Source organism: Thunnus maccoyii, chromosome 18, assembly GCF_910596095.1.
Source record: "Thunnus maccoyii chromosome 18, fThuMac1.1, whole genome shotgun sequence".
In the NCBI taxonomy this organism is placed as follows: domain Eukaryota; kingdom Metazoa; phylum Chordata; class Actinopteri; order Scombriformes; family Scombridae; genus Thunnus; species Thunnus maccoyii.
The window spans coordinates 15474649-15490045 of record NC_056550.1 but is presented as its reverse complement, the minus strand read 5'-3'; the positions used below and the strand labels follow the sequence as shown (position 1 = coordinate 15490045).

At 41.5% G+C, this 15397-nt stretch overlaps 1 protein-coding gene across 4 annotated transcripts in view; it reads left to right on the top strand.

Moving 5' to 3' along the window:
- The window catches only part of crebbpb (CREB binding protein b), a 38705-nt gene that overhangs the window by 1485 nt on the left and 21823 nt on the right, over positions 1 to 15397 (top strand). For all 4 annotated transcript variants that reach the window (XM_042392002.1, XM_042392000.1, XM_042392001.1 and 1 more), the window contains exon 2: positions 10613 to 11232. In XM_042392002.1, the coding sequence (XP_042247936.1) occupies positions 10613 to 11232 (620 nt within the window). The remainder of the gene's footprint in view (positions 1 to 10612; positions 11233 to 15397) is intronic.

Sequence of the window (15397 nt, the reverse complement as noted above, 5' to 3'; positions counted from 1 at the left end):
GTGCTGCATCTGTTCCCTTGGAGATTCAGTCTCTTGCTCATTGAAACTAAAGCAGTGCAGATTCTTGACAGCACAAGAAGCACTTGAACCTGCAAATGTCTCTTACCACTAGGTCAGCCCACTACTACTGAAGCTTCAACCATTCTTTCCTTCAACAAAATGCTCTGGGCTAAAACAAAGTTAGCTAAGAAAATATACCGGAAGATTACGTTTGTTTTGTACCTATGTCCAACTCTTCTTCTGTCATGTGTTTGTCTACCAGTAACATGCAAAACAGAAGCTGCAAAGTTGAGAAGAACCACTGCCATGATAGGACTGAGTATTAGAAATTAGCCCTAGGTTGTGTCTTCACTTGTCCAACCTGCAGAGCAACTTCTCTGGATTACCTGGTAGAGTTTTAAAAGAAAGAGGACTGTTTTTAAAAGAAAGTGCCCTCTTAATATAAGCTTTCTTATTCTTTTGGCTATAACACATTACTTACATCAGCAGCCGATGACATGCTAGCTCTAACATGTTGTGAGGTTATGTGTGTTCTGCTCACACCAACAGTAAATGGTCTCCCAGTGTTGTTCACGCTCTGAGTTGTGTGTGTGGTAAGTGGTTGACACAGAAATGGACTATGGGGTCTGAGATTTTACAGTGGTCATTATTTATTCTAGTTATCGACTATTATAACTGTCCAGACAGAGACCAGCCACATGGGCATGTAACAGATGCACTTTTAGAGAATTGCTGTGTTGTGTGTTCTTCTGGGAATTAAAGATGGGTCAATATTTCAGTGGTTTTCCATAATGACAATGCCAAGTTTGTTTCAAGCTAAGAACTAAAAGTTTGCACGTCACAAACTAAGGACGGTATGTTTTCAAAGATGTCTGAAGTTTGAAAGACACCAAGAAATTGGAGCTGCTACCCATCTGACTGGAGGACATAATTAATTATATGCATAATAATAATAATTTGATAAAGTTGGCACCAGAATACTCATTCGCTATTGCTCTAAAATTACCTCGTGACTTTTTAAAATTAAACAGAACTTTTGGCATCTCTTCGTCTTCGGGCATTTGTTTTTCATCGTCAATTAATCTGCTGGTTATTTTCTTTGTTAATTGATAATCGCTTGGTCTGTATATCAGAGAACTAAAAAAAATCCCCATAACAATTTCATACAGCCCAACATATGTCTTTTTTTACCCCAACAAACAGTCTAAAACCCAACTATGTTAAATTTACTACAATGTTAAGATATCGTAAACCATTAAATGTTTGGAAAAGCATTTTTGCTTAAAAACAGACTTGAAAACAGTTAATCAGAACAGTTGCAGATTAATTTTCTGTCAATTGATTTATCAACTAATAGCTTCAGCTCTAGTCTGTCCAACCTGGACCTGCAGTATCCTATCATGTATGAACTCACTTAACATGGACATATGATATGGATGGTGACTCAGACTTTGACGAGTTAAAACCATGCGTGCTGTCTGAATGGTGGATCGGCAATCACATAGGTTCTACATGAGATTGAGGCTTTAATGCATCTCTCAGAAGAAAGGAGAGAAAAAGTGAGTGGTTGTGTCTTAGTGCTAGCTGCCAGTTTGATGTTAACAACAGACAAGACAAAATGACTGGACAGTGTCTAAAGGTGCCTTTACATGTGTGATTTTCAGCTGTCTGAGGCAAGACTTGACAATCCTGAGAGAAACTTGGTAAAATCTTCGGTCGTCCCTCTAAAACGGTGGTCTTAGATCACACTGTGAGACGCGTGCACCAATGTGCGATGTGGAGCTTTGGCGATCAACAGCCTGAGGCAAAATTTTGACAGTGTGAGATATTTAAAGGGCTATTATTGTAGAAAACAAGAAAAATAAGCTTAGGGATGGATTAGGGTGAGGCCCTCTTGCTTTTAAATGACTTTTTTTACTATCTCCTCTGTATTTTTGAGTTCAATTTTGAATTCGCAGGTCAAGAGCTAGCGGTGTTGAGGCATACCCATCAATACTTAACACCAGAAAGTCAAATCAAACATACTAGGAAGCTTTAGCACGAGCCCACTGCCGCCCAGCGCTATACTGAGTGCGTACGGATCTTCTGTAGTCGGAGTTTGCATTGCAGCCGGATGATGAGCAAAACAGGACACTGGAAGTGTTACTGGTTGGTCAGCAGCTAAAAAGTCTTAACAGCGTCTCAGAGGATGGAAATTTATGTCAGAAATGGCTGAAATTCATTTTTGGAGACAATCTTCCCTTCGTTAGCGGTAAGTGGTTGTGTGTGTCCTGCATATTTTACGGTCGACTGTCTGCTTAATGAGACTCAGTACGCCGCTGGATTTTCTACTTTTTGAGCTTCAATCTTTGGATCAAGTTTTAAAACAAGTGCACTCGTAAACATTGTTTCTTTCTGTTACTCAGCTAGAGGAATATAATATATCTGTGCTGAAGCTTTGAAAAAATTAGGGCTGTAGTCTGCTGGTCGACTGGTCGATTAGTTGGTCGATATGCTCTCGTCCAACTAAATTCTCATTGGTCGAACAATCTCCGTGTTATTTTCATAAGGAGAAAAGTGCTACATCAATAGCTTTCCAGGAGTAATTCATTATATCCTGTGGCGAGAGGGACAGACTAACAAATTACCTGTGTTTTCAAAACTTTGAACTCGCCCAACCGAATGGAGACTGCTGGGTAAAACTGTACTCAACGTTAATTAACCGTACTGAACGTTTACTGAATCTGTGTTTCTCCATAATGAGAACGAGAACCCCCGCCAGGCCAAAAAAAATTTTTTTTTTAATATTTGTTATCCGAATGAATATCCATTCGTTCGGAAATTGACAGCGTTTGGGAGTCTCTGTGCAGCGCTGTTCCGGTACGGGAGTCAACCTCTGTTGTTGCCTGGGAAACTATTGGTAGCGTGGCTCTGTTAAGGAGTATGTTTGCGTAGCGAGTGGGAAAGAGCGAGGGGCAGAGAAGTGACGGTGGATGCGAGCGGGGCAGAGGAAAAGATAAGTAGTAAATTGTCAGTACAGTCCAGTCAGTTAATAAATGCTAAAAAGTCACGTCTGTTTCCCCAAATGCTGGAAAAGTAAAGGGGGTTAGCTCCAAAGTTAGCAACAATGGGTTAGCCTAACCTGGAGACACAAAACAGAGAAATACAGAACAGAGAAATGTGTGGCTGCCGAGTTTACTGTGCACTCTGTCCCGTTACCCTCCCCCTGCGCGTGACTCATCGATTAGTTGAAGATTATGTACGATTTCAGTCGACCAAGATTTTCTTTGGTTGACTACAGCCCTAGAAAAAAAGACTTTTACTTACGAAACTTGGACACGATCTTACCATTCTGAAACATCCATTTGAAATCTCGACTGTGCAACAGCAGGTACTTCCTCTTCCCATTCAGGATCAGACTCCAGTTCATAGATCGCTACATGCTGTCTTACATCTCCAGTTGCAGCCATTACTCCAGGCAAAGATGTGGCGTAAAGGAGCTTTCATTATTCATTAGGTCATATTCCGATTGGTTAGGGGTAAAGGTGGGAGCCACGCCTCTGGCCAATCAGAGTCAGAGGGTATCAATAATGTCGATTTTATGAAAACAGCTTCTGAAACAGCTTACTGGAGGACAGAGGGGAATCTGGGCTGTAAAGAAAGATGTTTAAAATAGACTCCGTATTCATAAAAATTAGTCAAAAAAGACCGTAACACAAGATCTTTAAGACGAAATTCTCGACGGAAACGTGACTGCTGCTGTGACCTAAATATACAAATAAACCAATCAGAACACAGCATGAAATGACACGGAACACACTGGCTGTCATGACATTTTGTATATGCTGTTTTTTGTTTACTGAGATAACACACTTGTTCCCCCTAATTCGTTCTTGGCACACAGAAAACAAAACTCTCATATAGGCCACTTCTTTCTATTAACATCATTGTGCTAAGATTCACCACACATTCATCACACAATCTGACACGCCTCATACTGATTTTGCACAGTCTGACACAGATTGAAACCAAGATTTTATCACAGGTATCTCACACATTGTGACATGATCATTGTTGTCGCACAGCCTTAAGACACCTTTTAAGATATGAAAATGTCTCACTGACTTCCATCCACTGTTACTGCAAGAGCGTGCTTTGGACTTAGACTTTTTTCAGCTACAAGCTGGAAAACAATGGCGTCAACACTGTTGGGTATCACTTGCACCACGCTTAAAAGCTGTCATAGTAAGATACTGCATGTGTCTTTATCAGCTGTCCAGTCTAGGGTGCATTCAGAAATAATATCCTGCAAAGCACATTCTAGTTGCGCATGTGTATATACTTGCTGTAGACTGAAAATAGCTTTGTTGGTATTCGCTGTGCAGTCGCTGGCACCAAGCATTGAAAAACCATGGACCATTTCATATCAGCAAAGAAGGCTTTGGGATTACACCACTGGAGCCACCTCTTAACTCTCATCCTCTAGAGAGCGCATTATGACTGGTACAGTTGCTTAATTTAAAGTGTAGTAAAGATCGGAAACATCTGTCCGGCAGTTACAATCAGCTGCAGACATTTCTTTGTTCAGTGTGCCTTGTCTTCTGTTGGTGGCTTCATTATCTAGTCGGCTGACAGTCTGCAGTCTTCGGCGAGGTAGCTCATCTTCTCAGAGGGGTGGAAGGAGCTTTTGCTGGGCAATAAAGTAGCCTGACATCGGGCCTCCTCCCCCACCGCCGCCAGAAGCCCTCTCTGTCTCAGTCGACGCACATACAAACACATGTATTTAGTATGATATTGCACAGTGTCTCTTGGAGATCTGCTCTCTTTTGAAGTCTTGGATGCGGCTCAGGGTCTTAAGTATACTGAGAAAATTTTAAGTGCCAGGCTGCAGATGGGAGGATAAGCACTGAAGTTTTTTGTCGTTGGGATGATAAAGCCTCAATTCTGAGGAAGATCTGTGAAGAACTTGTAATTTATAGCCTCGATCCTCTACTGTGCCTTTTTTTCTTTTGTCTGCTTAAATTTACTTGAATTACAATTGTACTCAATATAGAGCTGCAACAATTAGTCGATTAATCGATTAGTTGATTGACAGAAAATTAATCTGCAACTATTTTGATTATCGAATAATCACTTCAGTCATTTTCTTAAGCAAAAAATACTATGGGTTGGTGAAAAAATCAATTCACATAAGAATCACACTTCTTGACTCCTGCGATTCTGAATGGAGTCACAAATGTCAAAAATCGATTTTCTGAATGTTAGTTAATAATATGACGTTGAAGGAATGAAAAAGGTGGAACTCAACTGCGAGGTCAGTGCAGCACCCGGGCAGTCTACAGTGCGCACACGCTAGAGATATCTTGTAGTTCATCTTCAAAAAAGGCAAGCGTTTGGGCGCATTTTTTAAATTTAATGACTAAATAATTACCTTTGCAGGAAGAACGTCAAGTATATTGTGAATACTTTTTACGCCATCACTGAGACTGTTAGTGGAGCAGCAAACTCAACACTTCAACAACTTAGACCAACTATGGCTCGGCAAAGAAAATAACTCATTGCAGTCTGTTTCACCTGCACCTATTAAGCTCAGCATCTTGGACAGCGATGGCTTTCCCCGCAGCTAAAGGTGCAGCAGAGAGGCTGCTCTCCACTGCTGGGTACATAACGCTAATAATAACACAGCGGAGCACTCTGCCTCCCCCTCCCCCTACTCCAGAGTGAACGAACCAGCTTCTGTTTCTACAAAAGACATTTAACCAGTGATGTTGGTCGGTAAATTACACTTTCATTTCATTATTCTCATACAGGCAGAAGACTGTAAGATGCTTTCAAATGAATTAATTAATACAGTTAACTTGAAATCAAAAAGCTGAGGACCATTTATAACTGTCAGTTATGTTTCGTATTGTGTTTTCAGTGGACTAAGGACACCAGTGAATGGTTTGGCACACAGTATACTGGAGTAAGACACTAAAAATTGTGCCCTCTTCTATTCATTTTTGAATCAAGAATCGAATCTGAATTGAATCGGACACCAAGAATCAGAGTTGAATCGTGAGATTCCTAAAGATACCAACCCCTAAAAAGATAACAGAAATTTGCTTGTTTCAGCTCCTCAGATGTGAAGATTTAATGTTTTTCTTTGTCATACATGATAGTAAACTGAATGTCTGTGGACTGTTGGTCAGACATAACAAGAAATTTGAAGAGGTCACCTTTGACTTTGACTGGGGAGTTATAATGGGCATTTTAAAATAATCGGCAGATTAATTGATTATCAAAATAATCGTTAGTTGCAGCCCTAACTCAATGTGTAGAGTGAATGACCAAACTCATTGTTTTCAGACAGCACATGGTTATTGGCATGGACCCGTAATTGGTAGTCAGATAGCAAAGACGTCCCCCTTTACCACATCTAGCCCACTGAACGCTGTGTTTGTTGCTCTAAACCACAGATTAGCAGCCTGTCTGTGGTGTTTCTGTTAATGTGTGACAGTTTTTATGGTCCTCTAGTCTCGTGTCAGTATGCGTTTGCTCCTGTGGCCACAGGCCAATGTCATTCTTGTTTTCATTTGTATGGCTGAGTGGGCATGTCAGCACCAGAGGTGAGAAATGGGCCACCACTCTCCAACCAGACTGCTCACCTAGCGGGGTTTCCGCCTCCTCCGTCTGGCCTGTGTGTATGATCACCAGCCCCTGGGTGAGCATTATTCAGCTACATTAGCATGCGTTCAAATACAGTCAAGCGTTAAAATGTTGCCTTCCACCAGTGTGGTAAAGCAGTGGCAGATGATTCTCTGGATCTGCTAGCCAATGTCTGAGCTAATGTGGAACTGATTGAGATAAGGAGAAGAGGCGGTAGCACTGGACACCAACCAGTCGGCCACCCCAGCAGTTCCCCTGTCCTGCAGCCCTCGCTACATCTACCCTTTCCTCCTCTACTCCTAACTTTCATATCCTCTTAAACAAGACTGTTAGCCGTGTGTCTGTCTGCAAAAGCTAAATTAAAACAGTTTTTCGCCTTCTCGGATCATGTAGCCTTGCCCAAAGTTTTTTCTTCTTGTCATTTTCTGTGAAAGACTGTGGTTTTCTGTGTTTCATAAAAGCAGAACAGCAAATGAGTGCAGCCCCAGCTTTACAAGTGTAGTGTGCCACTAATTTTGCACATCTTGAAGTCATCACAGCTTTTCTTATAAAGTACCATATTTACAGATGTACTTCCAATCAAATGTGTGGAAAAACAACCCAGCATCAAACCTCCACAGTTTTTAAATGTGCCACACACACAGAATCAATATGTTCCCAACTCTTAAGGTGTCCCGTTTACACAATGTGTATTTTTTTTAGTCTCCAAAAAACTCCCCTATATGCTGCTATTCTAGCTATTCTAGCAGCATATTGGGGCCCAAAACTGACAAAGGAAATAAAAAAATAGATAAATAAATTGTAATACTGCCAAATAAGAATAATGAATAGATTGAATAAATAAATAGAGTAATAGAATAATATATTTATGTATATAAATTTGCTTCCACATTAATATAGTTATTTGTACATTTACTTCCACATTTATTTCTTCAAAGTGTAGGGTAACTTTTCGTCAGTTGCTCATTTTCTACTTCTAAACACATAACAGCGTTAAGACAATTTAAGTTTTTAGTTAGTGTAATAATGTAAAGCATTGAACAATGAGGCCATGTCTACGCTATGGCATTTAATTATGAAACTGAAGATTATGCTCCTCCAATAAACTTTAACATGGGAAAAATAATTCAAGTAACACCCGCTTTTTAAAAAGTCCTCACTCCACACCCACAACTCAAAAACAATAGAAAATAGAGTCAGCAAAATATCTTCTTCCTCCCCCTTCTTTGGGTTTGCAGCCATCATCTAGTAAGGAGTGCAACAACATCCTGTTACTGTGCCTGGTCTCAGTTGGTTAAACCTCTTTTTAGCCAAACGTATAATTAAGTTGTTCTCATTGACCTATCTTGTCAGATCACTGCACAAGTATAAAATGGCGATTAGCATGAGACTCAAAAATATAATCTGTTAACCAAACGGCAAACAGTAATTCATCTATAGCTGCGTTGAGACATTAAGCTAATCAAAATGTTAACACCTGTATTGTGTGATCAGCTATAATTCTATACAAAATGAACAATCAGAGAGAGTTGGAGTCAAGAGAGTGAGATTAGTATTTTCAGATGCTACTCCAAACCACTTCTGAAAAAGATAGCTTAGGATGGACAAGCGAATGTCACCAGATTTTTTACTTCCTGTCGCTATAGAAAAGCCTCTCAGTGAAGAGACTTGCATATGGTTAGAAAAGTGATGGCACACTCAGCCCATAAAAGTATATAATCATGGATCTTTTATTTATAAGAGCAACACGTTTCACTCAGCAATGAACTTAGTTTTGTCTCAGTGACATTTTTAAGTTTGGATGCACATTGAGCATCCAACAGACATCCTAAATCTGTCCAATGAAAGTGTTGTAATCGAGAATTAGTCTCTTTCCGTCTTACGTTTCCACTGGAAGCGAGTAAGTAGCCATCTGGTTAAATATTATGACCAACAGCCAGGTGGTCTCTTGGTAGTCGAGACATGAGATGTGTAGCCTGTTCCCAAATAAGTTTAATATTCCCCCTCAGTGTGCTTGAGTAGCAACTGAACTCCCCCTTCTTGAAGGACAGAGTGGAAGCATCTACGTTTCAGCCTCCATCCTATTTCTCTTTGACTTTGGTGAGGTAGCAACAGCCATCTGCAGCCTGTTATTATCTCCCAGACTGAAGAGTCTTAATTTAAGATTTTCATGTGGCTGCTGAAAAGCTTTGGATGAATTACAACCGGCAGCAGCAATGTCCTCTTCAGGTGAGAATAATGTGACTCAAGTGTTGGGATTCTCTGGTTAGTGGATGCATCTGTTCTCACTACTTGATATGTGATTGCTCGCTCCTGGATATGTTCATCATATCCTTGTTGTCTAATAAGCGAATTCAAACCATACTCCTGCACCTTTTTGAAAAGAACCACCATGCTGAAGGCACTTCTTCTTCTTCAGCCAGCCTTTTGGCTCCACTGTATCCTCTCCCTCTTAAATTTGTGTGGTCTCAATCTTGTTGCTGAATAGGCTCGGGGCAAGACACAGGTGCTGGCTCTCAGCAATGCACCATCCATGTCTCTCGGTGTGCACTTACACTTGTTGCTTTAACCTTATACGCTGAAAGATCAATCACTTCATTTAGAGCCTGTGGTTGTAGTATTTAGGCTGCCATTAATTTCCACCACATCCAATTGCGAAACCGATTGGATTCCTCTCCACTGTTAACAACCCAGTAACCCCAGACGCTGAGCAAGGCGTGTGTAGGGGTGTGGCGGTTGTGCTGGTAAAATCTTTATGGGCTGTCATACACAGCCACACACTCGCACCCTCACGTGAAGGATCTTGGCATAGACGCGTGATTTGGACTGTAACCTCCATTAATGTTCTATTAATGTTCTGTGTGTGTTGAATGTTCATGTTTACTTTTTTCTGCACAGCCAGCCACGAGCGCTCTCAGCTACATAGCTCGAATTTTCTCTCCTCACCTTTTTTTTTTTTTTTTGTCCCCAATGGTACTGTAGAGTTAGTCTAGGGGCTGAGCCACTTTAGTGTATGTTTGTGCACATACATGTTCGCTATGTGTACACATGCACACCTAACAAGTCACCTTAGTACAGTTTACTTTATTCATTCAGTCTGACTGTCAACCATAGAATAAGGTAACTCAATATGCACTTTCAGGAAAATAGTGCAAACTGGTGTGTGGTTTGTGGTACTGTTACAATGTTTATCAAGTATTCAATCAAAAGTCACATTGTGCTCTTTTACACATGATTTTGGTTTTAATGGTTGCTCTTGCACAACTGCAACAAATATACTTTTGTCATATTGACACATGCCAAACGTGCCCTTTCTGTGGATATTTTTTATGAATTACTCTAAAGTGAAATTTGTAGAAAGAAACGTGTTGCATGTACTATGTTTTGATAATCCCACTGCAGATCCAGTGAATTTACTGTGGCTTTTGCTTACTACAGTATAGCATTTTTTATCTCCTAAAAATGCAAAAATATGCTCCATTATTATCTCTACCTTTGTTTTCTGGTCAGGTCTGGTTTATTTTGGTTATAACAGCTGGTCAGATCTTTTTGACACCATCAGTAAATAAGTTAATTTTTGTGGTTGACACATGGTTAATTGTTGATAATTGTTAGACAATTGATGCATTTAGAAATGAGGGCCTCCTCACACATAACCTTCTTGGTTTGGTTCAGATGGACAATGATGTGTTTGCCTCTTAAGTGTAGTTAGTTTGTGAAAGCAAAGCAGACCAATCACAGAAATTAGCCTAATTTCAGAAGCTGAGCCAGAGCTGAATCCCTCTGCTGATCATGGGACCTTTTTTTAAGGAAGCAATCTGTAAAGGCAATTGAATAAACCTTCTAATTCTCTCTTGAAACAAATACCTTAGTTTCTCTGTGCTCGATGGTTATCGGCTTGTTCTGCCAGTTTGATATGGGTTTAAGTGGGTGTGTCAGAGATGATGGCTAATTCTTATTTCCTTTTCTCTCTCTTTTTCTTTAGATCTTGTGTCTCTGTTTGACCTGGAAAATGACCTTCCAGATGAGCTCATCCCAAATGGAGACTTGTCCCAAATGGGAATGTCCTCTAACGGTGGTCCAGGTGGAGGAGGGGGTCCTGGTCTCAACTCCATCGTCCCCGATGCAGCTGCCAAACACAAGCAGCTGTCTGAGCTCCTGCGACCAGGAAGCTCCTCCATCTTGGGGAGTGGCCAGCAACAGGGAGGCATGGTGGGAAGCCAGTTAGGTGCCGTGCTTGGTAAAAGTCCTATGGGGCAGGGCTCCCCCAATCACCAGTCTCCCCAGGCCCAGAAAGGAGGCATAGCTACTGGACAAGGCAATGGAGGCACAGGCATGGGCTTCAATCAGGCCATGTTGAACAGTGGGCAGGGTCATGGGGTCTTGGGCCAGACGGGACAGGTGATGAACGGGACTCTGGGACCAGCAGGCCGGGGGAGACCTGGGCCCGGCATGCAGTACCAGGGCCAAGGCATGCAGGGGGCACAGGTGGGAGCTGGACCGGGTGTTGGTGGCAGTGTGCTGGCAGAGACCCTCACCCAAGGAGGGCCACAGTTGGGTGCACACAACGCGATGAATGCTCAGCAACCTGGAAACATGAATAAGGTGAGGTTAAAAATCCATCTTCATTAGTTCCACAAGTGACCAGTTGGTTACTCATAATTATCTGTTGAGCACATGAAATGCTACATACAGTGTTTCCCCTATATTCATTCAGCAGCGGTGCACCGCCGCTGCAAAATTATGAGCGCCGCTGCAAAAATTTCAGACGATCATTAATCAATCATTACTAATGATTTTCACTCGTACACTGTGTGAGCACAAAAACCCTGCGTTATTGTGGATTATTTTTAGTCATCCTCCCTCTCTTCGTTCTTCAAAGGACATCTATGTGAAAAGTACAAGAGTAGCGTAACTCCATTTAGGAATTAGGCAGTGTGTGTGTGTAAATGTGCGTGAGTAGTTGCGCGAGTGGCAGAAACATGACGTGAACGCGAGCGGAGCAGAGGAAAAGTTTAGCAGTAAGTTGTCAATCTGGCAGTAAATGTACAGTACAGACTACAGTTTGTCAGTTAATAAATGCTGCAGCTCCTCAAGACAAAGAAAATACTCATCTAGGGGGTTAGCCCCGAAGTTAGCAACAACATTAGCTTAACTTGACCAGGCTCACTTAAGGTGGACTGACTTTTAAGGCAATTCTCATTGTCTCATTTAGTGTCAATGTCAGCCGCTCTTAAACAGAGAACGTCTCTTTCTTGAGTGCCCCCCCCCCCCCCCCCCCCCCCCCCCCCCCGCTGCAGCCGCCGCCGCTCCAAGGCAGTCAACCTAGGGGAAACACTGATACATGTTATGTTACAGCTGCAAATATATCAAACGTTGACATTTTCATTTTCATTTTATACCCTAAGTTATATTAACCCCAGCAGCAGATATATAAGCAACTCTAATTACCTTGTGCTGCTTATCTCTGAGTTCAGTAATAAATGTTTTTATTGGGCTTCTCCTAGCCGGAGTCAGAATTCAGGGTGGGGTTAAACAGCCTGGACTTTATCACAAATATACTTATTTAAATGTAATTTTCATGAAGTGTTGCATGTACCGGTCAGTTTTCTCTCCTCACAGCAGTCCTGCAGTCAAATGAGGGAATTTTATTTTCAATGTTATTTTTTTATCAAGTTTCAGTCAGCGTGTTCCTTCTTTTCATCTTGTTGTGGAACATTTGTTGTTCATAAGATACAACTTTAGTCTCTCCTTCAGCATTAGTAAGATGCACTAATAGTGCATTTTGTCCTTTTTAATGTTTCAAACCAATTTGTTTTGTTGGATGGCAGTGCTTCAGGTCATAAAGTATGAGTCAAGGGCTTATCTTCCCTCTCTTTCTGATTTTTGACAGTAAAGTAATAGCATGTGGTGAGATTAGCTAACTCAGCCAACTGTGCTGTGCATTGTTTAACGAAGTGGGCCGTTCTTTCCTAAATGCTATATGATTAGTTAGAAATAGCTGTGATGTCGCAATATAATGGGACGTTGATGTCAAGCAATGAACCCAGTGGACAGTATCATGGACTTTCTCATTTTCATCTCATCCTTTTATCTAGATAAGTATATGCAAAGTACTAATTGTATTGTCTAGCCCTACTGCTGGCTTGTCGTCAGTTATCTCACCCTCACTATATATTGATCTGTTCGTCTTCCTGTGTCTGCTGGAGGAAGCAGACAATCAGTTGAAGGGGTTGAATCGGCAGTCAAGTGCATCAATCTCTGTGGGTCTAACTTGGCTCAGTTGAGAGCTTCATAGCAGATCAATGCTGATGTGTTTATCGCTGTATTCCTATGCCTTTACTAATCTGAGAATGAGCTACAGTTGTCACGGCACAACTACACAGTGAAACGATTTTTTAATGTTTTTGTGAATGAAACATACTTAACGTGATGTGTTTTTGGTCGTATTTCTATGTGAATATCATTGCTCTCTCACACTTTGAAGTGCGCAGTGTGAGAAAATGTCTCCCCCTGTTTCTGAGTCTCAGGGGTTTGTGGTTTGACAGGAAACCAAAGTTAAACCAGCTCGCTAGTTCACACCAAGATTATTTCAACAGACGTCACCACATGAAACAAGCCCCTCCTTCCCTTCTTCCCCATAAAGACACATACACCTTGATGTCTGCCTTCATTTTCTTTCATTACGCTACAGACAGTCATTGCGTCCTGCATCTGCGTGTACATGAGCAGTTTCAGATTTAATACAAAACTAAAACAAAGGGGTTTACATCACATTTATGTACTAAGATTGCGTCTAATAGGCAGCGATGGGGAAAGAGGAAGACACAGATTTGAACCTGCCTCTGAGTATCGCCTATGCGAGTCTGTGGTTGGACGGTAACGAGTCTGGCACACGTCATATTTACCTTGCGCAGCTGCCATCAGGGAAACATGCTGCTGAATTGTGTCAGAGAGTGATGTCGGCTTTTCTGTTCATGGCAGGTGACTGTAACTGGATTCACTATCATTCGAGCATATTATGGATAAAATGGAACATTACTCCTATTGAGCACATGGGAAATGGATCACTGAAATGTACATTTTTGGATAATACATAGGGTTCGATACGTTGGCGATGTGTCTTCCGATGTAGATGGCTCTACTTTTGTAATAGCAAAGACAACATGTATGATTGTTGGACCAAATTGTGAGTAATTATTTAAAGTTAGAAATGGCAAAGTTACAGAAGAATGCTCATATATGGCAGTTAACATTGCCGAGTTTACCTGAGTAAACTGCTTGTCGGTGGCTTGCAGATCATAACTTTACTTAACTAGTTGTGTGATTAACTCAGAGCTGAATGGATTAGTCGATTAGTCGATCAACAGAAAAATAATCTGCAAATTTTTGATAATTAACTAATCAAAACTGTCAAACATTTCCTAGTTACAGCTTCTCAAATTAAGAAGTTTTGCCGCTTTTCTTTGTCTTGTGGTAATATTAAATTGAAGATCACTGAAATTCTGGACTAAACAAGCAAAGATGTCACCTTGGGCTTCAGGAAATTAAAGGATTAACAGATATCTGGGATTGAAAGGATACACCATTTCGACACACGGCCCGGTTTCTCCTCTTGATCTTGGCAGATTAAACTCCCGGTACGTCATTTCCTGCTCTCAACGATCACGTTTTCAGATGTAGAACAGCGCTTTCTCAAAAAAAATACTTCATCCCTGTTAATGCCAGTTAGACATGAATAGACAGTAGGGTAGCCAATAGAGAGGGCTCCAACAACAAAACACAGAAGTTAGCTCAAGGATGACTGGCTTGTGGCGATGTCAGCTCTTCCAGTCATTGTGAAACAGAAGTCACCGAATTGTTCAGCCACTTATTAGGGAAGGTGAGCTGGGTTTAGACTGTTGTAAGACAGGTTAGTTAGATGCTACTGATGATGTGTAGGTTGGTGGCAATTGTAATCAACATTTCTTTTGAACCAACATTCAACACAATTGAAATGATTTAAACCCTTTGAGTTTTTTAGGATATAAGTTAACAGTGACATTGAATAATCACTTAATCACTAGATGGTTCTGCTATTCAGGACTAAGATGGAAATGATGCAGAGGTGAATAACAACCTGTGTTTCATTCCAGATTTTTTTTCTGTTTTAAAATGTTTTTAGATGCTTCTTATTTTGTCTTTATTTGCTAGTATTCACTCTTTTACATTCAACTGTTTCCTTTTTCTTCTCTCCTTCTCCTTCTCTCTCTCTTTCTCTGGCATATGCCGTCTCTCTTCGGGCCCCTTGGCCTTTGATAGTGGAGCTGTAAATCACGTTTAGAGGAGCCGGTTAGCGTGTTGTTGGGGTGGGGGAGGCCGGGGTAGAAACGGGAGGAACAGAAGAGGAGAAAAGGGGGATCATGGTAAGAGGAGGGGAAACACCAGAGGCTTCACGCACAACAGTGCTATCCTCTAGCCCGGTGGCACTCTGTAATAAGTGCGGATCATCAAGTGGGAAAGCCCGTGTGTGTGAGAGGAGGTTGAAACCATGCTCGTGTGTGAATGAGAGGGAGTCATTGGGCAAGCTTCTGTGCTGCGGAGGGGGGAGGGGCAGGCAGAAGCGCTCTGCTCAGCTGTTGAGCAAGCTGGTCTTTCTCTCTCTCTGTGTGTGTGTGTGTGTGTGTGTCTCCTCCCGTTTTTTTCTCTCCGCTGGGCTGGGCTTGTTCTGTCTGCTGGAGCACTGCTGGCAGTGGGGAACCTCTGCGAAGCAAAGCAGGCTGTAGTTTTG